Source organism: Ochotona curzoniae, unplaced genomic scaffold (genome assembly GCF_017591425.1).
Source record: "Ochotona curzoniae isolate NIBS_2020 unplaced genomic scaffold, NIBS_Ocur_1.0 contig_1, whole genome shotgun sequence".
Taxonomy (NCBI): domain Eukaryota; kingdom Metazoa; phylum Chordata; class Mammalia; order Lagomorpha; family Ochotonidae; genus Ochotona; species Ochotona curzoniae.
Window position 1 is genome coordinate 4,074,288 of NW_024464918.1, and position 25,979 is coordinate 4,100,266.

The 25,979-nt window shown below is 48.4% G+C and overlaps 1 protein-coding gene across 3 annotated transcripts in view; it reads left to right on the forward strand.

Annotated features, from left to right (window-relative positions):
* Positions 1 to 25,979, forward strand: part of SPOCK1 (SPARC (osteonectin), cwcv and kazal like domains proteoglycan 1) — a 400,415-nt gene that overhangs the window by 64,776 nt on the left and 309,660 nt on the right. For 2 of the 3 annotated variants that reach the window (XM_040982062.1, XM_040981992.1), the window contains exon 2: positions 5,965 to 5,973. The exons of the other annotated variant lie outside the window; for it this stretch is intronic. In XM_040982062.1, the coding sequence (XP_040837996.1) occupies positions 5,965 to 5,973 (9 nt within the window). The remainder of the gene's footprint in view (positions 1 to 5,964; positions 5,974 to 25,979) is intronic. 3 annotated transcript variants of the gene reach the window in all.

Genomic DNA, 25,979 nt, shown 5'->3' on the forward strand with positions numbered 1-25,979 from the left:
TAGCTATGACCTAAATGCTCAACAATACCCAGGCTTAGTGAAGATGTAGAACACTGAATTTTTTTTCTTTTAAGATTTACTTTTTATTTTAAGATTTTTTTTTTATTTTATTGGAAAGGTAGATATAAAGAGAGAAGGAGAGACAAGAAGAAAGATCTGCTGTTTGCTGGTTCAGCTCTCCACCAGCTGGAGCTGAACTGATCTGAGGTCAGGATCCAGTGGCTTCTGAGTCTCCCAACTGGGTGCAGCGTCTCAAGGCTCTGGGCCATCCTCTACTGCTTTCCCAGACTGCCAGCAGGAAAATGGAAGGGAAATGGAGCAGCCCAAACACAAACTGGCTCCTGTGTGAGATCCCAGCAGTTACCAAGGTGTGGGTTTAGCCACTAGGCTCTCATGCAAGGCCCTAAGATTTATGTGAAAGAGGTAAAGATCTTTGTTTCTCTGGTTGACCCTGTGGGTGTTTGGAGAGTGCAGGACTGAGTCAGGTTTTAGCTGTGAGTCAGGAACTGTGAGTCAGTCCTCCATAGGTGGGCCGGAATCAAACACTCGGGCCGTCTTGTGCTGTTCTCCAGGCTTTTGATAGACAGCTGGACAGGAACTGGGGCCATATGGGGTGCTGGCATTGCAGGCTGCAGCTTTAGCCACTGTGACGTAGTGCCTGCCCCAGTCACCTGGAGCTTTGATTGATGGCTGTTTAGAGTGTCAAATGGTATATCCACTTTGGAATGTGTTCAATGGTTTCTTACATAGTTTTTGAAAGATTTCTGACTTTTTTCTTGATGAGTTACAGGTTACTTTCTACACTATATGGTTTATTTTATTCCTCCAATTTTATTGCTCTTCAGGGGGAATTATAGATTTTCTCAACTCCTGGGTTTTACTACCTTTGAGCAGAATTTTAGAGAGCTATTACCTTTGTTCTCTGCTTAAGTCAAGGTTATCTCAATGAAGGCAATAGTTGTATTTCTTTCAGGCAATTACTATGAGGAAGGCAATTAATAAGTTTCATGGAAGCTCATATTTTTTGTGCCAACATTTTTGAAATTGAGATCTACTTTTTTTTTCACGAGATGCATTGTCCATGAACCTTGTTGAAGACCCTTCATATAACCAATATCGATACTGAAAAGAAAAGTGGCTATCATTTCCAGAACTCTGCATTTCATTGTGTCAATTCAGGTTTCCACCTGGTATAAAATTCCTTCTGCCTGAAGGATTTCATGTTTTTATGGTACAGATCTATTGGTGATCACTTCTCTCAGCATTAGTATGTCTGAAAAAACTTTGATTTCAGGCATATTTTTTGAGTGACATTTTTGCTGGGTATAGAACTTGAGGTTGACCAGTTTTTCTTTGTAGTGCTTTAATGGTGTTTCCATTCTGTCTGTTGCTTCTTTGGGGAAGTTTGTTCCTTGCCTTGTGTTTGAGCCAACATTATGTTCACTTTTCTTCCTGCTGCTTTTAAGACTCGACTCTACTATAGATTTGCAGTTCTTTGCAGCTGCTATGTCCTTATGTAATGTTCTTTATGTTTCTCAGACTAGGGAATCATTGGGATTTTTGAGTTAGTGCGTGTGTTGTTTTTTAATCTGCTTAGGCTGCTGAACTAATAAGATAACCTGAGATGTGGGGAGATCCAGGAATATATAATTTCTCAGAGTTGTCAAGGTAACAGGTCAGATTGCCAACTTATATATGTTCATTCAGTTGAATTGACAAGGAAATAAATGGATGTAGTGCAGTGTAATTTCATTCTGGAAGCCTTAAATGGCTACTAAGGTCTGATTCAATAAAATGAGAATCCTCACCATAATTTGGTTGATTTGGGTAATTGACCATTTGGACATTTCACACTTGGGGTTTTTCTAACTCAGAGCTGGTTGTGGTTGGACTCATGGAACCTGGGGAAGAACTTGTTCAGACAAATGAATAAGTGGCCGTGTGTCCAGGGAGTTTGTATGATTCTCTCTACCTGGGAGGGAGAAGGCAAGATCCGGTTGTCATCTGGACCCTGGGGTCATGCCCCTCCACCCTGGACCAGTGGGGTTCATAGTTTACTGCTTAGTCATTGGCTTTTCAGCAGCTGTACCTACACATGACTTGGGGTTCTCTTGTCCTTCACCCATCCTCTCAGAGGATCTGATTCTTGCGTTGTGAAGAGAAACACCTTTTATGATAGGAATCCCCAACACTGTTGTCCTGCTGTGTCCTGCCTTCTTTCACAGTGTAGGGATTATTCCGAAATCATTGTTTTCATGTATCACATACCTAAATACCTTTCTTGTTCAGCCTGCCAAAAAGCTTGTGTCCTCTAAGACTTAGAAGTACTACCATGTCTTCTGTTCTGATTTACCTATAGCTGTGTTAACGCACACATTCAGATATTTGCCTGGTCCTCATTGAATGCTCACTCGTGGACTCAGGATGGATTCAGAAACAAGTAAGTGTGTGTGACAGAGCAGGTTTTGATAGAAAAGACACAGCACATTCTAGTAAGCCAAGCAGGGACACACACTTGAGATCATCTGTGACTCTGTTTAGCACCAGAGTATGCGTCATTCAGAACTCAGAACCTCAGGACTTGAAATACAATGTGTTGGATGGTGTTTTGCACTACCCTTTAGGAACCCAGAGAACTGATTCAACAAGTTGCGAAAAATGCAAATGTCTCTTTTCTTTTCCCAGTGATGTAACTGGTAGGTGGACACATGGTCACATCCCAATTTGTTAAAATTTCTCCAGCAATAAATCATGACCAGAAGGATGGTTTCAGTGTTTTCCGACTGGCAAGGGAATGAAAGTCTTCCCTTTAATATAGGAAAATGTAAACAGAGAGCAAGCATTTCTGTTTCTTCAGGCTTTAAAATCATTAATAAAGATGTCCTTACTCTCGAAAGGAAGGGTGGTGAACAGTCACATTTTTATTATTCTACTGAGTAAGTGAGTTTACCCAGCACATAAATTAGCAAATCCATTTTCTCCCTGCAGCACGCGCTGGCATTTTCCTGCAGATGGCTTGGCAGAAGGCAAAGCTTGGAAGGGTGGCTAGTGACAAAGGGCAGGCTGTCCGGTCACAGTCTTCACCACCCGGATACACTGGCGAGCTTGCCCCTCTCACCAGGCCAGGGGGAGTGTAGGGAGGGGAGTGCTCTGTGGCTACAGATACTGGTGAGGGACCAAGAGGAAAAGGGAAGGATTCAGATCTGCTGATCCATTAGAATTAATATTTTTATCTTCTTGGATTAATTTGTTTGTATCATTGGGACCTAAGTTAGGAATTATTTCCCAAGCAGAACTTTCCTACAGATGGTCTCTTCTTGAACCATCAGCTATAGGACAGGCTTTTTGACCCACAAGTACTCAGATTTTCATTTCAGGCAATTCAGAAGCAGGATTTGGGGGTGAAGGGATGATTTGTGTTTAAAAAAAAAAAAACCATAGGGAAAGTCACAGCTGAGTGAATGTGGCCTGTAGGGATCCACACATGCAGTGGGTCCTTGCTCTCAGTAGGTTGGTTGGTGATGGGAGCTGGTAGGGGTTCATATAGGGCTGTGGCACCTCTGAGGTGCCACCTCCCTGGGGGCACAGGTGAGAGGCTGTCGTCATACTTGGCTCCTTTGCAGGTGACCCCAGTGTTTCTTTCTCTGTGAACCAGTAATGTGGTTCCTCCCAGTTTGAAACTTTTTCTTTGCCTGGGATCCCTCCTACAAGCACGGTGCACATCCATGCAGTTATTGACTAATTCTAGGAAGTTGAGGCAAGGCAGGAAACACCTGCTCCTAGGGGCTTAGCCTTTTCCAGTGGGTCTCGTTTTTCAGGATTGTGCTGGATGCTCAGAAAGTCTTTCACTCTGGCTTGGCTTTCATAGAGCTACCCAGTGTTCAGGTTGGCAGAAGGCATCCCAGCCTGCAGAAATTAGATGTGAGCATCCGCTTTACAGCCAGCTGTTGTCACAGAGGGGACATGGGCTGTTGGGGGTACAAACCTGTGCTCTCGCCACCTAGAGGTTCTGTCTGAGCCGTGGGACTGTGAGAGAGGTGGTAAATGAGGCTATGGTTGCACCGTGCATATGGTTGCACGCACTCCATCTTGATGACCTAGGGTTATTTTTTGCAAGTTCCTCTAGTCAGGGCATATTGTTTATTGTGGAACCTAGCTGGAAGTCAGGGGCTCCACATCAGAGTAGTAGGGCATCTTCTTTTCTCGTTCCTGTGTGTTTGTCTCCTGTGTTAGCTGCCCAACCTGTGCTTCAGTATAGGGGGTTGGGCTGGACATGCAACATTGGTTTTTGGTTTAGATAGAGTTGACTTCTTCTGGAGTAGGTTAGAGCTTTAGGATCAAGTACGGCGTCTGTCCTGGAGACCTGTCATTCTGTATTTCACTTCTTGCTCTTTGGGGAGCTCTCATTTGTATGGAGTCTTAAAGGGGCCTGGTTATGGTTAGTTCTGTTTTACAGATAGTGAAGTGAGTCTCATGGGGAGAAGTGATTCATCCAGAAATACTCAGCAAGGCAATGGCAGAATGGGACAGAGTCTAAGATAACTTTGATTTGAGACCAGGTCATTCTAGAACATCCTGTTGGTTGTGCAGGAGGATAGTGCTGTCTTTTCTGTTCCTGAAGCCTTTTGGGGCTCCTTGTCACCCTGGCTCTTCACAAGCCAAGCCCCTCCCCCCCAATCTGGCCCACTTTGCTCTCGTCCCTGTCACCTTTCTAGTTGCTGTTGCAGGTGTAAGGAACGTGTCCCCTCCTGCCTCCTGCCGTGCGCCCATCTCATCCCACTTGCCTTCTGTCGATGATTACCATCCGTCTGTCTGCTCCCAGCTTGTGGCTGTCCCAGAGGGGTGTCAGTGTCTGTTGCATCTGCTCACCCAGCATCCTGTCTCCGTCACCTTGCCACATCGTGTGTTGGTGTGTCCTCCACTGGACATGCAGGGCAGAAGCATACCAGCCCTGCTCTCTGCCATATGTTCAGTGAGGCCTAGCATGGGGGCTGGCCATTCAGAAGGTGCCAGGTGAGTTCTCTGGTTGAAATCTGTGCTGCTGCTGCTTCTGAGCAGCCTGGGCACTTGTGTCTGCAGAGCAGGTGTACCGAAAGCAAGCTGCTGAGAAACATGTCTTTCTGGGCCTCGATGCTGAACTTCTCTATGGAGCTTCCTGTTGTTCTCAGGGTGACATTTCTGCCTTTCCCACCTGAAACACCCCCTCCAACTTCCTAATCCATCATTACTTTCCTCTGTCTGGGTCTCTGAGGAGAGCAGTCTGTTTTATGCACAGGATGTCTCTGGCAGTGACATCTGAGTTGGCAGGGCACACTTGCTTCCCAACCTGAAGCTTGGGCTCAGAAGGTGTGAACACCAGCGTCCAATGCCCACCCTGCTTGCCTGCCCTTTGCAATGGGCCTGGAGCTGTCCTGTTATAGGGAGTGGAGTCTGCTTACTGCATTGCTGACTCCATGAAAATGCAGACATAGCTCTGGACCAATTATCCTAGCGGCACAAAATGCAAGTAGTTTGGAATAATGACACTAACAATAGAAGTCGACAGTGATGATCCATGCAGGAGATGCTATCAGAGGGTGGTCTCTGCGTGGTGTGCTGCAGCCAGCATGCTCAGAACATGTTACAAAGGCCTCCTTGTCAGGAACAACCTATGTTGCCATCCATTTCTACAGGCTGATTTTCCCCTAACATCTTGATCAGTTCTTAAAAATTAATTATCATTGGGAACAAGTCAAATGATACCACAGGAAGATCCTTAGAAACCCCAACAGGGGCTGTGTTGGAGTTTCTAGATAAGGGGAAATGTGTCAGCTGGAAGATGTTGGAATAAACCAGCGGAGTGCCTTGATGAAGTGCCTGTGCATGTGGGATATCAGGAGCATGAGAATGAGGGTGTGAAGTGGGGAGCTTGAAAAAGCAACGGTCTGTGGAGCAGTGATTCCAGATGTGGGGGAACTGAGGGAGGAGGTGGAGGTTTTCAAGCTTGTGGGGATACCTGCCAACCCCAGACCAGCTTTGTGGAGGCACTGGGATGTGACTTGTCAATTCCGGACCATAGCTGACTCACTTGGCCTTTCTGTATCTCTCCCCCCGCCCCCCCGCCAGGGCCTTGCTCTGCTTGGGGGTGTAGGAGGTACCAGGTAAATGCTTAACTGAGTGAAACTGAATGTTCACACCACTGTAAGTTCCTTAGGGGCCAGTTGTCTGTTTTGCTCAGCACTTAGGCCTGAACCAAGCACTTAATAGATGTGGAGTGATTGAATGAAAGCAGTACTCAACTGCATAGCCTTGTAACCTGACAGTCGCAGGAACATCAGAAAAGAAAAGAAAAAAAAAAACCTGTCAAGACCAACCGAATAATTGTGAACACAACAGCTCATCTTAAAAGAGCAGCAGCCACTGCCTCTGGTCTCATAGTATTCGTGATGTGCTAAGTGCCGTTAGCTCACTGTGTGTGACAGTGCTGCCGAGGGTGAGTGCATTTAACCCTTGTGACCCACCGGTGGGGTGGGTGCCACTGTTACAGGGTGTCAGCGACAGGGACACAGCAGCATGTGCAGCTGGTGTGCGGCGTGCTGGGGCTGTCTGAATAAGTAGACCAGGCTGCCGCCTCTAGGTCTCTCTCACCCAGTCCAGTCTGGCCCAGTCCTATGGTGGCTTTCAGCCAGTGACCTCAGCGCACCCTCCCTGTCCACCTGCAGACTGGGCATGGATCTGGGCTATCTGCAGAGCCCCGGCCTGCATTCAGCCACCCACCAGGGGTCACAAAGGCCTTTTCAGTGGACTCTGCATGCACTTTGCTGCAGCACAGCCGCCTTCCACACTCAAAGCAAAGAAAGGGAAGGCCTCTTGGGAAGCGGAGGTGGGAGGGGAGATAGTGTCTGGCTTTTCCTGGGTGGAGGTGGTTTGAGAGCCTGAAGGTGGCCCAGATTCCCCCAGACTTGGATGTTCTGTTAGGAGTGTGGTGAGATGTGTTTAGAGGTGTGAAGTGAGATTCTGGGAAGGAGAGGACATACCGTGACAGGACATAAGTTGCTCAGGGCACTGTCCTCCCACTCTTCCAGTGGGGAGGATGGAACTGGCTGAGGGTCAGGGAAGACTGAGAAACCTGGACAAAGTCCCTGAGCAAGCGACTAGTAGAGCTGGGCAGCACTCCTACCCTGCTCAGACAGGAATCCATGTCTTTCCTTTAACATCTTTTTCCACCTTTCAGGAGGATCAAACCTCAGTGGAGGCAGGTGTCCTTGGCTGTGACAGAAAATTAGAAAATGTTTGAACTGCAAGTGACACTAAAAGTTAGGGTCTATTCAGTAAGGTAGTTGGGGATATTGACACACCCAGGGGCTCAAGGCTTTCCCCTCCTACCTCCTCTATCAAGGAGAGGGTGGACTTACAGGCAAAGTCAAGTTCATTATCTCTGAGAAGTAGGCCAGGAGCCCTTAGAAGGAATCACAACATAAAAGTGGAACCTGTAGGGTATGGTGATGCTCATAGCAAAACAATGTGAGCTGCCTCAGTCATCTTGATTGAGCTTTCAGTTGGTGCAGGAACATGGCAAGGCCCAGGTCTGTCTCCCCACGCCACCATCCCTACCCTCCATCTGCTGGTGTGACCAGCTCTCACTGTTCATGGTGGAGCTGGGGGTGGCCTGTCACTCGTCGCTCAGGGCAGGCTGGGAACGGAGCACCAAGAAAAACAGGGTTTCTGCCTTCACAGGCCTCATGCTTCAGTAGAGCAAGCAGACAGCCAGAAAACAAACACATCAATCACCAAGTTTCAGATGATGATAAAAAATGACTCAGCGTGTGCTGGGAAAAGCGGGGCCTGTCATAGGGGGCACAAGGGAGGTGTGGGGGACTAGGCTGGGTCGAGAGGCTGGCAGCGGGTCCTTGGCTGCCATTGTGAGCACAGCACAGGGAGTCTGCTGGTGGGTTTTAAGTGGAGTGGTGCAAGCCAGTGAAAGCATCTGACCTCATGGCCTCTGTCTGTGCCCTCTGATGCTGACTGGGTTCCAGGGCCTGTGTTTCCTTACGGAACTGGAACACTTGAAACTCAGCTTTGTGTTGGGGGACAGCAAACTTCTTGGTGTTGGCAGAGGCAGGGAGGGTTGTCTGAATTCCTGCTGTTCGGACTCAGCGCTGTAACGGGTTGTCTTGTGTGTCCCATAGAAAGATGGAGGAGAGGCACAAGGCTCGGGCGGCAGTGGGCATGTTCGGTCTTGGTCCTTCTTACCTGGGCAACTGGGGGTGTCCACATGGAGCCTCAGAGGGTGCTGGGCGTGGGAGACACAGGGATCATGGCCACTCTTGGCTTGTTGGTGGTGGGAGGGGTGGGGCTGGTAAAACCGGCTCTGGGCGCTCAGCACCTGATTCTGGATGGACACAGGAAACAGCGTGTCAGTCTTCCTTCCGCCCCTCCCTCTTCTCTCAGGTCACACACCTCAAGTGGTCTTCTTGCAGAGCCTTAATAACCTACAGTTGAGTGGATTTACAGGGCTAGGATAAGCTCATTATGCGAGTTGTCAGTAATTATATGAATTGATGAGGGCATTTCCCCATTCCTTCCCTTGGATGCTTGTGAAATCATTTCAGCTTGATCTCACTTTCTGGACCTACAGAGTGATGAATTTAGACATTAGTCGCCGTTGGCTCAGAACTTCTGATCTCTGCTTCTCTTGCTCTGTAACGAGCTTATCTTAGGCAGGCTTCCTCTGAACGGTTTCCAGCACCATAGGAATTTTCCTAATTATTAAATATTTATTCCGAGTGTCACCCACAAGGACCTCAGCCTGCTGGGTCTGTTAGAAATGCCCACTGCACTTGGCAGCCAGACTCAACGGTGAACACCGGCGTGTTCTTGAACATAAAAAAACCACAAGCGGCTGGAAAGCTTACTTTGTGGGCAGTGCTGGGCAGCCTGACCCTTCCTGCTGGGGTAGGCCAGTGTTTCAGTGATCCATCCGGTGGTACAGGAGCACCAGTGGTGACATGCTCATGGGTATATTTTATTTTTTTGCTTGGATCATACAATGGTATAAACTTTTTTTTCCCCTGCATTAGTTGTTAACTGTAAACACTTAAGAGATGTTGCTGTGGTTGTTAGAACTCAAGTCTGGGATAAGGGTCCTGGGAGCTGGTTTATTCCTCAGATGGTTGCAAAGGCCAGCACCAGGCCAGGGGTGTTGTCTTGGTCTCCCCTGTGGGTGACAGAGTCCCAAACTCTTAGGGCCATCCTTTCTCTGCTTTTATTCTTAGGTCATTAGCAGAGAGCTAGATGAAAAGTGGAATAGACAAAACTCAAACTGGCTCTCATATGGGGTGCTGATGTTGTAGGTGGTGACTTTATCTGCAGTGTGTCAACACTGGCTCCTGTGATGTCTCCTATTTGTCTCTTGCTGCTAGAATGGGAATTTGACAGTGATACTGACACAGATCTTTTTTTTTTTCTCACCATTTTTTCCCAAGCATCTTGAATATGCCCAGCACATAGTAGGTGTTAATCACTGCCTGCGGTTGAAGTCATTAAGTGTGTTTTGAAAGCTTCAAGTTGCTCAGTGCCTAAAAGGAGGGGACCCGGCGTATTCTTCCTGTGTCTGCATGTACCCTGCCTAGCGGGGAGCAGTGGTGTGAGTGCCACCAGCCTCAGGAGTGCTAGCACTTTGTCTCCATCATGTTTCCTCATCAGTCTCGTAGCTTCTTGGTCTGCTTCAGTGTCCGCAGGGATTAAGGAGGCAGCGAATCTCTCAAACAGTGCAAACAGTGTGGAGAAGAGAGCGGGGAAGGGGGAGGGAGAGGGGACAAGTTGAGGTGGCCCCATCTCAAGTCATCAAGTGGTGTGACCTGAGGCATTTTCTGAATTTTGTCATTAGCCTGTGAGGCAAACCCGTTGTTCCAGGGAACCTGTGGGGTCATTCCTAGCTCTGCAATATAATGCGGTCCCAGCGAGGTCCAGGTCCATGGTGGCTGTGTTTCACACTGAGAGCCTCTTGTGGAATCATTTGTGTCTGTCCCCTACACATTAGTTTGTATTTGTTTGCTAATTGAAAGGACACGTTTTTTTCCCCCTAATGTCACATTCTTGTCTGAAATTGCTCTTTGGGTCAGATACAGTCCTCTTGCTCAGTGAAATCCAACATGGTTCCCAGGGTGTTCCAAGCACTGCCCCACCTGCTCTGTGGCTGTCTTTTCGGGGGGTCAGGAGCCAGGGGGAGGCGTGAGCCAGGGTTGCTGTTGGGAACCCAGTGTGTGCACCGTGGTCACTGATGCCGGCTTTTAGATTTCTCCAGGTCCCTTCTCCCCAGCAGTTAGCAGTCCTACGTGAAAAAGTGCAGGCTGTGGTATGCTTCTTGCCGTGATTGACATTTGTTTCGGGGGAAGCTGTGCACATCTGTCTTGTGATGCCTGTAAATTTACCAATTTCACACACAGTAGGCGTGTCTCTGTTGGTTGTACCTTTCCTTGAAAGCTTTTCCAAGGGAACCCTTACAGCTTCTGTGGAGATAAATGGAGATCCTTGCGGCTGAGGGAACTGAGATAAACAGGCCTCTGTTCTACAGAGCAGGCAGCTCTGCACTGTAACTGTCTCCCCACACTGTTCCCTGCTGCCTCAAGGTGAAATCCTCCTGAACAGAGGCCCTGCCCGACTCCCCAGGCGGGAGAGAACTCTAATGTCTCTCCCTCTCTTCCCAGAGAAGCTGGAGCCGTAGAGGATTTTCTGAAGTGAAGACATGGTTAACTTTCCCCTAAAGGAGGTGCAAAGAACCAAGGGGAGGCAGGCGAGAGAGCAGAGCGTGGGATGACAGGCAGGCATCTGTGGGTGCTGGCTGTGGAGCTTGGGCAAGTTGTATAACCTTTCTGGGCCTTCATCTCTCAATTTAAAGATGAAGAGTGTTAATGGTACCCACTGTATATGGCCATTCTGTGTTCTAAAAACTAACGTGAGTGATGTGTACAACATTTATATGCAGTTAATCACTTACTAAACATTAGCTTGGGTGAGCTAGCACCTTGTGGTGTTTCCTGACCCTGGGTCCACTCTTCCCTCTCCCTCATGGAACAATGCAGAGACAAATGAGGAAGTCGGAGTCCGTGCCCGGGGCATTTTTCATACCTCTCCACCAGTGCAACCCTCTGTGGGCCTGCCAACTCCTGTTGTCTCAACCAGGGACCCCCCCAGGCACGGGGCTTGACTCTCAGCCCTGTATGTGGGGTTTGGTGAGAGGGTGACCTGTAGCCCCTGTCAGGAAATGCACCTGCTCCTGATGCTGTCCCCACACCTGCTCTGGACCATGGGTTCCTGAGGGGTTCCCATGGGTGTCCTGCTGGGTGAGTTGTATAGTTTCTGTGCAAGGGTCTCTCTGGGTGGTGGGGCTCACCATCTGCACCTGGCTTTTCCCCTTCTCTGATCTGGTTCTCGTCAACACCCTTCTTGCCTGCTGTCCTCCGGATCTGTATTTGGGTTTCTGCCCATTCTGTGCCAAGCTACTTGGCTGGCAGCAGAGCCTCTGAAGTCTCAAGTGCTGTGTGCAGAGAGCCCTCCCTGCAAGGAATGCTTTGATGGCTGCCAGCCTGCCACAGCTGTCTGTACCGTGCAAAGACTGGCTTTGCTGAGGGCTCTTGCTCCCTCCCACCAGGACTGACCTGTTGTAATCCAGCGTTCTCCTCTCCTTGGGGTGGAGGGACTCCTGCAGATTTGCTTCTCTGGTTGAGGGGAGTGGATCCGATCAGGAGGGGACACATATTTCTGTTTCTCGTGTGCAGGTTGTGGCTGTTTACAGGCATACTTTAGGGTCTCCCTACCCTCTGCATGTCTTCCTGTGTAGAGCCCCTTCTTGGTGGGAACTTGAGGAGTATAATTTTTCCCTCAGTCACTCATACTTGCTCTGGGGATGTTCAGAATGTGTATGGGCTGAGTGGCATGCAAGGCCATCAGGCTGGGTGGAGGCTCTGCCTTGTTTCACACTATGGCCGCAGCTGGCTGGGGTGCCTGAAGGGCATGATTGAAGGCCAGGCATTCAGAGACGAGCCAGCTTCATTGTAGTTCAGTGGATGAGAGCTTTTTTAGGCTGGAAGACTCCAGGAGATCAAGAAGTAGTTTCACTCATTCTTAGGACATTTGGCCTTTCATAGGGCAAGTCCAGAACACATGTTAAACTCTCCCAGAGTTAATAAGCCCGGTGGTTTCCTCATGTATGTATTTAATGGGGAAAGCATTATTCTCTCTATATATTTAATGGGGGAAGCATTTAGGTTAGTGTTTAAGGCACCAAGTAAGTTGCCACATCCCATGTTGGAATGACTGTGTTCCCTTTCTGGCCCTGGCTCCTGCCTTCAATTTCTTGCTGATAGAAACAGTGGTGGCTTGAGTTACTGGGTTTCTGACATGTATGTGGGAGACTTTGAGTTGCCAGTTCCTGGCTTTTGCCTGGCCCAACCCTGGCCATAGCATTTGTGAATGAACCAGTGGAGGATGTAAGCTCAGTCTCTCCCAAATAAATTGAAGACATAAAATCACAAAAGGATTTTTTAAAGATAGAAATAATCTGAATTATATACGTTTAAGAAGTCACGACATAGTACTTAGCTCTGCTGCAGCAGAAATTGTCTGGACTCCATCCCTGATCATTCCTGGTCTTGGGGCTCTACCCTCTTCCTTAATTGGGAGCTTGCTCGTGGTGTTGGGCTTCTGCAGAGAGGAAGCACTCACCAATGATGGAGCCACATCCAAGTTTTTCAGTTTGTAACATGGTATCTGAGGGCGGGTGTTTGGCACAGGCAGTTGAGATGCCATGTGAGATACCTGAACTAACCACTTTGAATGCTTTGGTTTAAGTCCCTACTGTGCTTCCAACTGTAGCCCCCAGCCCATGTTCCCTGTGGGAGAAAGCAGGTAATGGTTCAAGGATTTGAGTCCCTGCCACTCAGGTGGGAGAGCAGGATTGAGTTTTGCACACTGGCTTAGCCATGGCTGTTGCAGGCATTTGGGGTGTAACGAGGCTATGAGATCTTTCTCTCTCCCTCTTCTCCCCTCATCTCTTTTTCTCTCTCTTCATGAATAAAGGAAGTTATCCTGTTGATAGTGATAGGTGGTTCACTAGTTTCATAAGTACGTACTTCTCTGCAGACTCACCCAGTTTTGTTCACTGACCATCTGCAGCGTTTGTGTGTTTATTGTAGCTCAGTAAAGGAGAAGTGTAGCCAGGTAATGAAGTATCTGGACTCTAGACATTCCTGGGCAAGGTGTGTTAGGATTCAGTGAAGTCACACTTGCAAAATCTCATTAGGCACAGCACTGGATCCTCACTAGGCCTTGTCGTGGTTCCTGCGCTTGCACATTTCAGACCTTTTCTGGCATTTTATTCATCTTGTTATATGGGGTAATGTGACTCATAAGAGTAGGACTTTCAGGAGAAATCCAGGGTTTATTAGAATAAGGTGCAAAGTCCATCTCTCTTCAGTGGGACGCACTGTTCCCTTGTCTTTCATAATGCACACTTTGGTATCATTTGTAGGCAGAGGGTTCTCCAACATCCAGTTCATTCAGGTGAAATCTCTCTTCCTTCAGTTCTCTCTGGCTGCCTGTAGCTGAGGTTTTGGAAAACCCAAATGATTTGATGTGTGCTGTAACTACTGGGTTGGTTTCTCTGCCCTTGTGTGGACTATAGGTTGTAGCAAGTTGGTGCTTTTAGAACCCTCTCTAAAGTGTTTTTCATGTTGCTTGTTCATTTTCAGAATTAAGTGCAGTGGTATTAGATTTTCTTGATCACTTAACTAGGAAGGAATTATGGAAATATTATCCATAAAATTGCAATAAAATCCTGGTAATCTGCCCAATTCTCAAATTAGGGGATCAGTTATGTTTGTTGAATGTGTGTTTAGCTGTGGTCTCTGGGTGACTCCTGCTTTGTTTACTCTTATAATTTCCCCAGAGATTTGTTTCTGTCTTCCCAGGAGAGGAATGTGTTCTGCATATCCTATCAGAAGCCGCTTGAAGCGACTGAGGCCACGAGATAAATTAAGCAAATATTTCAGATTTGTTGCTGCGTTTTCCTGAGCCATATAAGTTAATGATCCAGGGCCAGATATATTGCTTAATGCTAGATACAATCGCGTTAAGTTCTGCTTTTCCTGGGGGAACTGGGATGGATTGCAGCACAGGTGGCTGCAGCCCATCTCCTGGGGTGATGGCAACTTGGTCTGCTACTTTGTCATGGGCCGGAAAGTCTCCAGGCACCAATTATTTCAGAGGTATGAGTTCTTGTCATGGTACCACCTTGGGGCAACCCATCAGCTAATGAGGCTGCTTCACTAGGCTTTGCAAATGCCCCGAAATGCTTGGCAGGCAGGTGGGCAGGCCTTATGAAGTCTTCTCAGCTACGTAACTGGCTGCCTCCTGCATGATGTGAGCTACTGCTGTGGCAATGCCTTGGGCATCCTCAGTAGACTGACAGAGATTGACCCTACCGTTGACATTTCAGTGGTTCTTGTTCTGTCATTTAAGCTCTAGTGATTTGGTTCTCTGGACATTTCCCATCCAAAGAGTGAGGTTTCAATAGCTATGTGTTGAGCATGTTTATGTATTAGGTGTGATACTATCTCTGATGAGCAGGTGGGTAGGTATGTCTGGGAAGGCTCTTTGGAGGAGGTGGTGTCTTATCTGAGTCTTGTAAGATATGAGGGACCAAGTGATACGATTTACGTGAACTGACTTGGCTGCAGCCCTTAGAGTCATTGAAGTGGGCACAAAATGTTACTCCTATTTGGTGGAGGAGGAGCGGGGCCTCAGGGTCACTGGTTCAAAGTTGGGAGTGAATATGTGTTCGTAAGCAGTCTTTCCACAGAGCCTATCTCTCCAGCCATTGGCATCTTCATGACTTGCTGGATGTGCCCTCCCCATTATGTACCACTAGGAAACCCTCATGGTGGTTAGAGGGAAGGTTATTGAAGTATTTTTATCTGAGGCATGTTGGGGAACAGAGCTGACTGGTTTTTATTGGTGAACCCTAGATCCTCTTTGGTGTCAGTGTGATGACGTTTGAAGGCTCTCTCCACGTAATGGAACCCAAGAGTCTCAGCCGAGGTCATCTCTGACAGAGCTGTAAAAAGTGGAGGAGTGTTAAAAGCTGCAAAGAAAAGGTGCTTACATTGGAGAGATGTTACATGTTATGACTAGGTGACTCTTACTTGGGATTGTAGCGTTTCTGTTGGTAGTTGAGGGTTTTCAATCATTCTAAGGGACTAAATGAATCCCTTAGTTAAATACTCCTAATGAGTATTTTCTTGGGGCAGGTGTACTCCTCCCCCAACCCCAAACAGAACACCAGCCAAGACAGCAGCATCCAAAGCTTGCAACTCAGGAATGTAGCTCTGGAGCCTTGCAGCATCTGACTGTGTGTTCTCCCAAAACTGCATTACAGGAGCCTGATTTCTGTTTCATCAGCCACCAGCCCCACCCAGCTCCCCAGGGCACACAGCACCATTGCAACTCAGGAATGTAGCTCTGGGACCTTGCAGCAGCTGACTACATGTTCTCAGAACTGCATTGCAGGAGTCTTGTTTCTGTTTCATCAGCCACCTGCTCCCTCCAGCTCCTTCCCCCCCCGACTACCATAGCCTCGTGGTTTCCATTTCTCCAGTGTACGTACAGTGCAGTGGCTGATTGCAGGCTATTGTATTAGCTGGCTGTGTTCATTATTAAGCACAGTCAACTGGGGCCAGGTCACAAGGCATTGAATGCCAGATTTGGTGTTGGTGAGATGAGGGGAGACACATGGGCTTGCATGAAGCATCCTCCTGTTGACAGCTTGGTTTGCTCCTTGGGAGCAGCTCATCCCAAGCCAGTGAAAATGTGTCCTGCATGTCAAGACTGTACCTCCACTCTCTTGTGAAGAGAAATGTGGTTTTAATTCCAGAGATCTACTGGGGCAACTGGTGTTCATAAGGCTGATAAATCATGTGAAAGAAAATTACTGTGGCATGCCTGACATGAGTATGGATTGCTGATGAATTAAAGAAATGGATTCAGATCGCTTCGGGAATATTTCATCACCACCAAACATTGTGGTCTGTGGCAAACAAAAACCCAATACAGCTGTAGAGCTGGCTAACCATCCTTCAGAGCTGCAGAAACACAGCATTCTGGGACCATGACATTGGCTCACAGTGCCACATGGTGGGCCATCTACAGGGGAGGAAGCAAAGATGTCAGAGCTCTGTCCCAGCTCTGCCTGCTGACCACTGTTCACCACTGGGCGGAAGTCCTTTCAGCACCTGCCAAGTAGCCAACTCCACTTGAGTGTCTGCTCATGTCTTCTAAAGTTCTGTCCCCTTCCTGCCGAACGTACACACCTGGAGAGTTCTTCTTAATAATTCCAAGGCTTAGTGGAGCCCTTGATATCCACCCACAGGCTTTGGGATAAAGTGTGCCAGTCCTAATGAGCCCTACAGTTTCTGCCTACTGTGGAGTCCACTGTAGACCCACCTGATCTCTTAGTTCCACTCTTCTCTAGTGGAAGAGAGGAGAGCTGGCCCTCATAGCTGACCTGTCACTCCTACAGCTCTATCTCCTGGTATCTGTCCCCACATGTATCATTTTCCAGAAGTTAGGTGTGTTTTGGTGATGGTCGAGGCACAACTGTAGAAACTACTAGTAAGTCACCTGCCTGGGCCCAGCTGGCAGAGCCCGAGACCTCTGCCAGGTGACGTGGTCCAGGTATGAGGTAACAATGAAGAATTGGGGTCTTTCATATGGTTCATCTCCCATGTTATAGCTTTACTGCCCTTCCTTGTTGCTGCCTGGAATTCTGGGATGTGCCTGTAGAGAGGTGGAATTTAGACCCAGGGAATATGTTGTAAAGAGGAAGCAGCACCAAATGCTGGGACTGGGTCTACTGATCCGCCGGAAGCACCGCTGAGAGACAAGACCGCTGGGTACTGGGAGGAGGAGATTTCACTTGGTCTTGTCAGCTGTAGGAGAGTACTTTCTCAGCCTTCTCTTCTAGATGTACTTAGGTGGGGAGAGGCCGGAGGAAGAGAGAAAAGTCCGTGTGAATTGGGGTAGTGCAAGCATGGGCCTGGTGGTAGAGGGGAACAGGAAAGGGCAGACTAAGACAATTGGATGGTTAATGGTGGCGCTCACAAACTGCAGGCTTGCTGTTGTCTGGGTACCATGTCAAGTGCTTTGTGTTACTCTCCATGATCCCCATGAAAGGATGCCAATTACAGCCCTCTGTGGGCTGGGAAAACTGAGTTGTGATAGTGAAGCACTCTGCTCAAGGTCACACAAACACCTGGTAGCCACCCTGGGGTTTATGGCCCCAGAATCAGTTTCACTCCAGTGTCATGGAGTCATCCTGCTGGCAGAAGGCATAGTTGGGGGAGATTTTCGAGGACTCGAGAGTCTATGAATGGAAAAAGAAAGAATTAGAAAAATAACCACATGAGCCAATTGTAGGGACAGGAATAGGAAAGCTAACTGTGTAGGGTCTGGAACTTGAAGGTGCAGTTGGATATCTGGGACTGTGGAAGGAGGGAGTAGGTCATGGGCCTGGTAGTTGGGTCTCATCCAGGGAAGGAAAAATGAAGGGCTGGCAGTGAAGCCCTGCGGCCAGTTTGCAAGGGAAGGTGGAGCTGGGGGCCTGAGTGATGGGTGGGAGGACACGTGCTGGAATTGAGCTTTGTCTAACCTAGTAGAAAAGTGTTTTAGGACAGAACAGGAAAGACCACTGGGCGGCAAACAGGGAGGGAGGAGGCAGTGTGGCTGCTGGTATCATGATGGAGAGGGTAGTTTCCATAGAGCTGAGGAGATGAAGTCCAGGCTGTGTAGACGCCTAGAGGATGAGGTGGGTCAAACTGAGGCCCTGTATTCGGGGAGTTTGGTGGCCAAGGCCAGAGACTTTGTGAGTACAGTAGAGCTAAACGAGAAGGCTCTCTGTGCATTAGAGAATAAGGGGACCAAGGGGAGAAGGTTGTGACTGCCAAAATGAGCAGATCCTGGAAGGGGCCCATTGAGCGAGGGGATGCAGAGCTGGCAGAGGAAGAGAGGTGCGGGAGCAACCTGGGAGAAACTGCATGACCCGGAGCCTGGCTGTGGCTGGAGCTGCTGTGCTCCTAGCTGCCTGCGCCGCCCACAGGGGTGTCCTGAAGAGAAGGCCACAGGGCTCCCCTTTTCCCTGGGACGGTCTGTCCTCCCCAGGGTACAGGCTGTCCTTGTGCTGGGTCTCCTACTGGAACTTGGCCTCTTCTGGCCCCTGCTGCATTCCTTCTGCCTGCAGTGCTGGCTCCTGCAGAGGGCTCCCCACTGACCACAGGCTCTGTGCACACAAGGGACCTCTGACTCCTCTCCTTACCTTGGTTCTGCCAAATTCCAGCCCAGCACCAACCCTGGCAAGTGAAAGTTGTCATGCAGGATGCTTGTGGCACAGGCAGTGGCAGGAGGGGTGGGGATTCCTCCCCAGCTTCAGCCTCTGACAGGAAGAACCAGGGCATGTTTTAAGGTGGAAGCTGGCCTCTGTCTCAGCATCCCAGTTTTTTTTTTAAACTCAAGGAAATAGCAGAGGCAAGGCAGACCTCACAGGACCCTTTTCCTTTAGACAAATAGCTGGTATTCCTATTAAAATGGTAATTTCCTTTGTTTAAAAAGGCAGATGTGATCAAATTAAGCTAATCTAATTTGCAATTTTTCATTAAAAATATATATGAGTTGGGCTGGGAGGCTGTTTGGGTCCCAGGGGTCATTGGTTTCACATCCAAGGGAACAAATGTCCTTTGTTTGCTTATAGACAGACACGGCCTCCAGGCAAGTGCCATTTCCTCACATTGACTTCTCCGTGACCTCGTTTCAGACCACAGGGGGTTTCTATCTGCCAGTTTGTCTTGTGTTTTGCCCTTTTGATTCAATGGAAAAATCCCCTGAGTACCTCTAGTTTGCAGAGTCTCCTTATAGAGAGGAGAGGATAAAGGGTTTCCTTTAAGAGACAGCACAGGGCAAAAGAAGGGATATTTTTCTATAAGAGCAAGGAGATGCAACATCAGCAGGAAGCTGCGAGGGGTACAATGAAGGTCCCCTTCACCCAGACACCCGAGTCTGGGATGAAAGATCCTGGTGGGCAAAGTGGAGTGGTGGCAGCGGCATCCCAGAGTGCTGACTCAATCCTGAGTGTTGGCACATCCCTGAATTGAGGGGTGTCAGTTCTAGCATGGAATTTTTGCACCAAGTGACATCGCGCATGTCTGCAACCTGTGCCACCTCTCTCAGACCTTCAGGAGAGTCTGTGTCCTCCTGGCAATTAGAATGAGGCCAAGTTGTGTGGTACTCAAGGATTTGGGGTCAACTGAGTGTTCTGTGCTCCAGCCACTAAGGATTCGTTTCATGTCTGCTTGTTGCCATCCAGATCCATGGATTGGGGCACTAGTGTCTGTGCTGAGGTGATGCCCCGTGCAAGCTTGGCGTGTTGCCATGGTCAGGAAGTGGTAGATCTCACCATCACTCCTAAGTTCAGGATTGCTTGTGAACTTTTGGAACACAGAGCTGGGGATCCTAGGTGCTGCTGGTTTTCCTCCAGTGGCACCTTGGACCTTGATAAAGGGTACTGTGTTGTCTGGAAACTCGAGTGCAGTAGAGCAGTAAGAGTGGTGATGTGGACATTTGGGATCCACAAAAGTAGGGAGTGCCACCTGAGAACAGTGTGTGTAGGCTCTGTAGGGTCTGAGATCACATAGACATTGAGTGTGCTTGACTCTTGTGGTCATCTTGGGTGACTCTGAGTTCATGGAAATGGAGATTTTTCATGATGTTTTAATGAGTGCTGGTATGTTTGGAACTATTTCAGTACCCTTTGTAAGCCTGTGATAGATACCATTTTCCAGGAAGTGTGTGGTAATGTGCTTTATCTTTACTACTTGTATCCTGTCTTGATTGGTCTTTGGAATGAGCCTTAGGTGTTTGGCTGTGGGTGGCCAATTTTCTTGCCAGTTAAATTATGAGAGTCTGTGCAAAGTGTGGCGTATGATGACAAGTGAAGAGTCTGGGGCAGATCCTTGTTCCTGTGTTGCCATCACAGCCGAATGCCAGCAAGTCCTGCAGATCTCTCTTCTAGAAGGAATCCTGAAGGGTTGGAAGGCAATGCTGAATAGTCGTTGGGTGTTGTGGAACAGAATCTGCAAGCCTGGCAGAAGCGCAGAAAGCTCTGAGTTGAGTGAAGTGTGTGGGTGTCACGTTGACTGGGCACATGTGCAGCCAGAGGGTGAGAGTAGCTATCCATGGTGCTGAGCAGACCAGGCAGGGCATGAGGCTGGGGCCTTCAGTGCCATGAGGCAGGAGGATAAGAAGAGGAGGATACTGCTTGAGTCATCACAGACTCACATGCCCTAGGCATTTGGATGTATCAGGAAAACCTGTTCTTTTCAAGGGTATTGTTTTGTGATCATGTTTTTGCTGTCCAGTATCTTATGAATCCAACAAAGCTCCACTTTCCCGCACATATATACTTCTCTTCTCAGGAATGACATCAAGACCCTCAGAGAGCTTGATTAGACTTCAGAGTTCAGTAGGGGTTTCTCTCTGTGTACTCCTATCATTTGTGTGCATCTAGCAGGTGCTGTAACTTGCTCTCATCCACATGTTTGTAGGATCCAGAAGAAGTGGGGTTGCTTAGAGATGCTGTATCTGTCTAGCAGAGGGCTACATGCAGCCAGAACTTGGTCTACACTTGTTGAATGTGTACGTGGACAAAATCTTCATATTTGTGGTAGATCTTTCATATTGTAAATATTCTCTCTGTCACCTGAAAAATAATTTCAGTGGAACTACTGATGTTTCGTTTGCTCCTTTTTAAATGTTTGATAAATGATTGATTTATTTGAAAGGCAGTGTTACAGAGAAATCTTCCATCCACTTGTTAACTCTGCAAAGGGCTGCAAATTGTGGGCCTGAGCCAAGCTGGAGTCAGGAGCCAGGATCTTCTTCCTGGGCAGACACATAGATGCAGGAGCCCAACCACTTGGGCTGTCCTCCATTGTTTCTTCAGGCCATAATCAGAGAATTGGATAGAAAGTAGAGTGACCAGGCTTGAATTGGCAATAGCTTAACCAGTTATATCACAACATTAGCCCCTAGTTTTTCCCTTTAAGTACACTTTTAATTGATCTTGTATGGTTAGCACAGGGTATAGTTCAGCTGCATTATGTATAGTTGGATCTTGATCATATTCTCAGTATTGTCTGTTCTTCTCTGTGCGTGTTTTCATGTCATTGATGATAATGGGTCATTAGTATTTGCATATCCTGGAAAGCAAGGGTGACAAACTTTGTAAAGACCACTATCTTATTTTAAAAAGTCTGAGTAGTTGCAAGCAATACTGAGAAGAAGGTACAGTGATGTCCTAATGGCTTGCTGCCTACACACATGCACATCCCCTCCGACCATCAACAACCCCAGCAGTGTGGTGCTTGTTAGGATGGGCGAACCTACAGTGAGTGAGACATCCTCAAGGCCCTGAGAGCTGTAGCTGACCTTACTGTGGTCATTCTTGTATTGTACAGTTTGTAGATTTAGACAGATGAGAAGCAGTGCAAAGCCTGTGTTTCAGGATCCTACAGAATACTTTCATCCACTAAACATTCCCTGTGTTGCACCCGTTCATCCCAATCTCCACCCCATTCCGGGACAAACATGGATCTTTCTACTTTTTCCAAAGTTCTGATTTTCCTAGAATATAAGCTATGTTATTGGAATCATAAAGCATACTGCCTTTTCAGGTGGGCTGCTTACTCTTAGTAATAGGCATGTTAAATTTCTTTCATCTCTTTCCATGGCTTGATAGCTCATTTCTTTTTAGTGCTGAATACTATTCCTTGGGAATTATAAGAAAGCAATCGGCTTTTGTGTGTTAACCTTGTGTTTTGCAACCTTGCTATTTTTGTTTATTAGCCACCACCTGTTTTTGTAAATAAGATTGCATTGGAACACAGCCATGCTCATTTGTTTACATGTTTTCTGTGGCAGCTTTTATGCTACAACAACAGAGCCGAATAGCTGCAACAGAGACCATATGGCCCAGAAAGCCTAAAATATTCTCCCACCCTTCAGAGAAAAGGTTTGCAGATTCCTATTCAAGAGTGGTCAGATGGTGCTTGGTGTAGTGTAGGAATGCAATAGGGTGTATGTTCAGTGATTGGGTAAAGACTGGGTTCATGGAATGTAGCACCAGTCTGGAGGAGAGATGTTCAATCTCACACGCTGTGGAGGGGGTGAGGTTGTGAGTTCCACTGCAACACTGCCTCTGAGGGCCAGAGGTGCATACAGGTTGTGGAAGGCTTAGTGTGAGCCAGTGCATGCACTGGATCGGGGTGAAAGGTGGTTGGTAGTGTTGGAGGTAGCTATCACCGGAGTAACTCTTGGAGCTGTGGAGCTTGTACCATTTGCTCGCTGGTGCCATGTGTGTGTTGTCAGTGTTCTAGCACTCCTGGAAAACTGGCAGTACTCCTGCTTCTTACAAGAAAGCGGTGTGGCCCAGGCATGGAGCCTTATAGGTGAAATCACATCATTAGGAAATGGTAGAGCCAGCTTTGGAGTTTGAGTGTGTCTGATGCAGACGCCCTTGATCTTGCCGCTGAGACTACGTGCCTCATTGCTCTCAGGGTGTGGTCATCCACAGGATGGCCCCTGCTCTCAAGCAGACTGTAATGTAAAGGAGGAGTCTGAATCGTGTCACATTGAATTTGGAGGGAAGGATTGTGAAGGTTTGCTAGGGAAGGAACTAAGGATGACGAGTTTGATGATAGCAACAGTTTATTGTGTGGCTGTGGTTGTACAAAACATGGTATACACCTGTTGCCCTTTTAATCTTCAGAACTCCATGTGATCATGGGAACAATATTCCCCCCGGCTTGTAGTAGTTAGGTTGAAGTTCAGAAAACTGTGACTGTGACCTTATTTAGGACAAAGCCAGGGCTGGTATTGCAATACTGTGGGTTAAGCTGTTGCTTGTATGACAACTTCCGAAAGGCTCAAATTGTGACCCAGCACCCTGCTAATATGCTTTGGAAAGCAGTGCAAGATGGCCCATGTACTTGGGCCCCTGGATCATGTTGGAGACTGGAACTACATTCCAGTCTCCATGCTTCATCGTGACCCAGCCTTGGCTGTTGTAACAATTTGGGAGAGTGAATCAGAAGATGGAAGATCTCTTTCTCACTCTCTTTTTTAAAAATTTTACTTCTGAGGATGTAGATGTAGTTAATCAGGGTGGGAAGGGTTGAGGATCAGGGGAAGGTGGGCTAGGCCATTGTTTACACATTTTTTTCTTGCCATCCATGGGGGAGAGGGAGATATAAGCAGAGAAACCATGTTCAGCTTCCCAAGCACTGCTGTACCTGGGGATGAGGAACAGCTACCCGATGTCATTCCATGGTCCCTGGTGGAATTTTCTGAGGGTTCTGCTCATGTGGTTTCGATAGTTCTGAGATGCTGCTGCTATGACCACTGCAAGTGTGAGGAAATCCTTTCAAGGTCAATTGGCTGACATAGTCCACCTCCTAGTATCTGTCAGCTCCGAAATTTGCTGTGAAGCTTTGCTGGGGTAGTTGATCAGTTTGTTCTACCCTCCTTCCTCTGCAAACCAGTGAGTACTGCGGCCCAGCCCAGCCCAGCCCAGCCCAGCACACACTTGGCACTCATGTACACCAGGGGGAGTTCAGCCCAGTTAGAGCTACTCCTAGTAATCCCCACTGGACCAGTCCCCAGCTCTGGTTCCTGTGCCTGCCAGCATGTGCAGCGGACTGATCTGGTCTGCCCCACGAGATCCCATTCAGATCTTATACTCATCACTGGGCACTGAAACCTAACTCAAACCAGCTCCACCCTCCAGCCTATATTCATCCCAGCGGTGCCACTACCTGTGCAGCCAGGCCTGTCCACAGTCTTGGTTCTCATGATCACCAGTGGGAGTTGTAGCCCATCAAACAGGTGCCCACAGTCTTCCCACTGGACCTACTCCCTGCCCTGGATCTTGTGCTCTCTGGGTGGTTCTACAACCTAGCTCAAAAGGACTTGCTCTCGCTAGTCCCAGCACTTGTTAACTGCTGCTGTGGCAAAGCCCCACCCACCTGCCCTTACTCAGGCTCATGCCTGCACCACTGGATACAGTTAGCCCAGCCTGGCTTTCCCCCTAACCCAGTTCACATGTATGCCAACAGGTGCTGTAGCCCTGCCCTGCCTGGTTTATCCCTAGTCCCAGCTCTCATGCTCATCAGCAGGAGCGGTGGCCCAGCAGGGGAGAGTTCCTGGTCTTCTGCCTGGGCTGCTGCTTAGCTCTGACCCTTAAAGTTCCTCACATTTCCCCTTCAAGTTTGCACTGCTGGGTGGCCTGAGGGCTTCGCCCATCAGCATTGGCACCTGGGTCACCTGACCTAAGCTTTGCCGCCCAGGACCCTGGCCACAGGACAAGCTGACCCACCTGGCTCCAAGCACATGGTGGGGCAATGAGTCTGAGCTTCTGGACCCAAATCCAACCCTAACCAGCTCCCTCCAGCTCCAAGCACCTAGCAGGTCAAATGGCCTGGGCCTCTAGACCTGAGTCCCTCCTTCTCACTCTTAATGTTGATCTCTATCACTGTGTCTTTCAAATAAAATAAATCTTTAAAAAAAGGGAAAGAAGATCTTCACAAAGGTTTTGCGATGAGGGTGTGCTGGATTTAGGGTGGATTTAGGATTTAGGAAGAAAAGGGAAACTGTGAGAGAAGAGACTGGAGAGATGCTGCCACAGGCCAGGAGGACTCCTTGTCCCCTGGAGCTGAGACAGGATGGACAGAATTCTCTGTTGGACCTTTCAGGGGACCACAGACCTACTGCACATGTTGAGCTTGGACTTGTGGCTTCCAAAGAAGTGAAAAAGCAGTTTTAAACTCCCAGAGTCTGAGGTGATTGGTAACATCAGCCACAGAGTAGCAATACTATTGCAAATGCCCGTGTATCCTGCTCAGAGGGTTGTATAACCTGTCCTGGGTGTAGACTACTGAGTGGTAGACTTGGTGCCCACATATAGGTCAGCCTACTTCTGACTGTGGCAGGAGGCAAGTTTGGGTTCAATTTGGGGGTGGGAGTGGAACTTGATTAATGCACCAGGAGCTTTGTCCACCATTGGTAAGGAAGCACTTGGGGTTCATCAGAGGCCTTGTTCCCAGCACCCCTCTTGCCTTCCACATCCAGAGGCGCAGGTGGAATCCCCACAGGGAGCTTGCTGGACCATCTGTCCCTGCTGCGCTGACAGCTCCTGGCCATGGAAAAGAGCCCACATGGCTTGTGTCAGCTGGGAACTCACAGGGCAGCCTTGGAAGATAGGGCCTGGAGCTTGCCCAGCCTGCAGGAATACTTGGTGTGGGGAGTGGGGAGTGAAGAGGACGACAACCTGTGCCTTCTATAGTCCTGGAGAGGACAGTGAAGCAAGAGCCAGTGGGGAGTTTTATGTGGGTGTCTTGTTGGGCTGCGCAGGGAAGGAAGAGGTGGAACAGGTCCTACCCCTGGTGAATGTGAGATGGCGGAGAGTACCCTGCTTGGGTGTCCCTGCAGGCTGCCTCCCCTGAAGATCTGTCTTAGGTCCTGTTAGCACTGAGGATGGCTTGGGCCTCCAGGGGCTTCTGAGGTTGCAGTGGTCCACATTTCCCCTTCATCTGAATGTTGGGTGTCAAATCGTGGATGCTCGCATTCAACCTGAGCCTGTGCCACTGCCTTGCTCATTCTGAGACAGCCTTGGCTTATGTCACAGCCTGGGACTGCATTTTCACTCTTCGGAAGGAGGAAGACACCTTGGTAAGATCCCCTGGTGAAGATGCTGTTCACACAGGCTGGCTGGACATTTCCCTGTGTTTGTGAAGTAAGGAGTGTGAACAGAGCTATCGAAGACCGTCCCTACCCCCTGCATCTGCGGGTGCACCCCTTGTCCTTGGAGCGAGAGGAGTTGAAGTCCAATCAGTTGGTTGCAG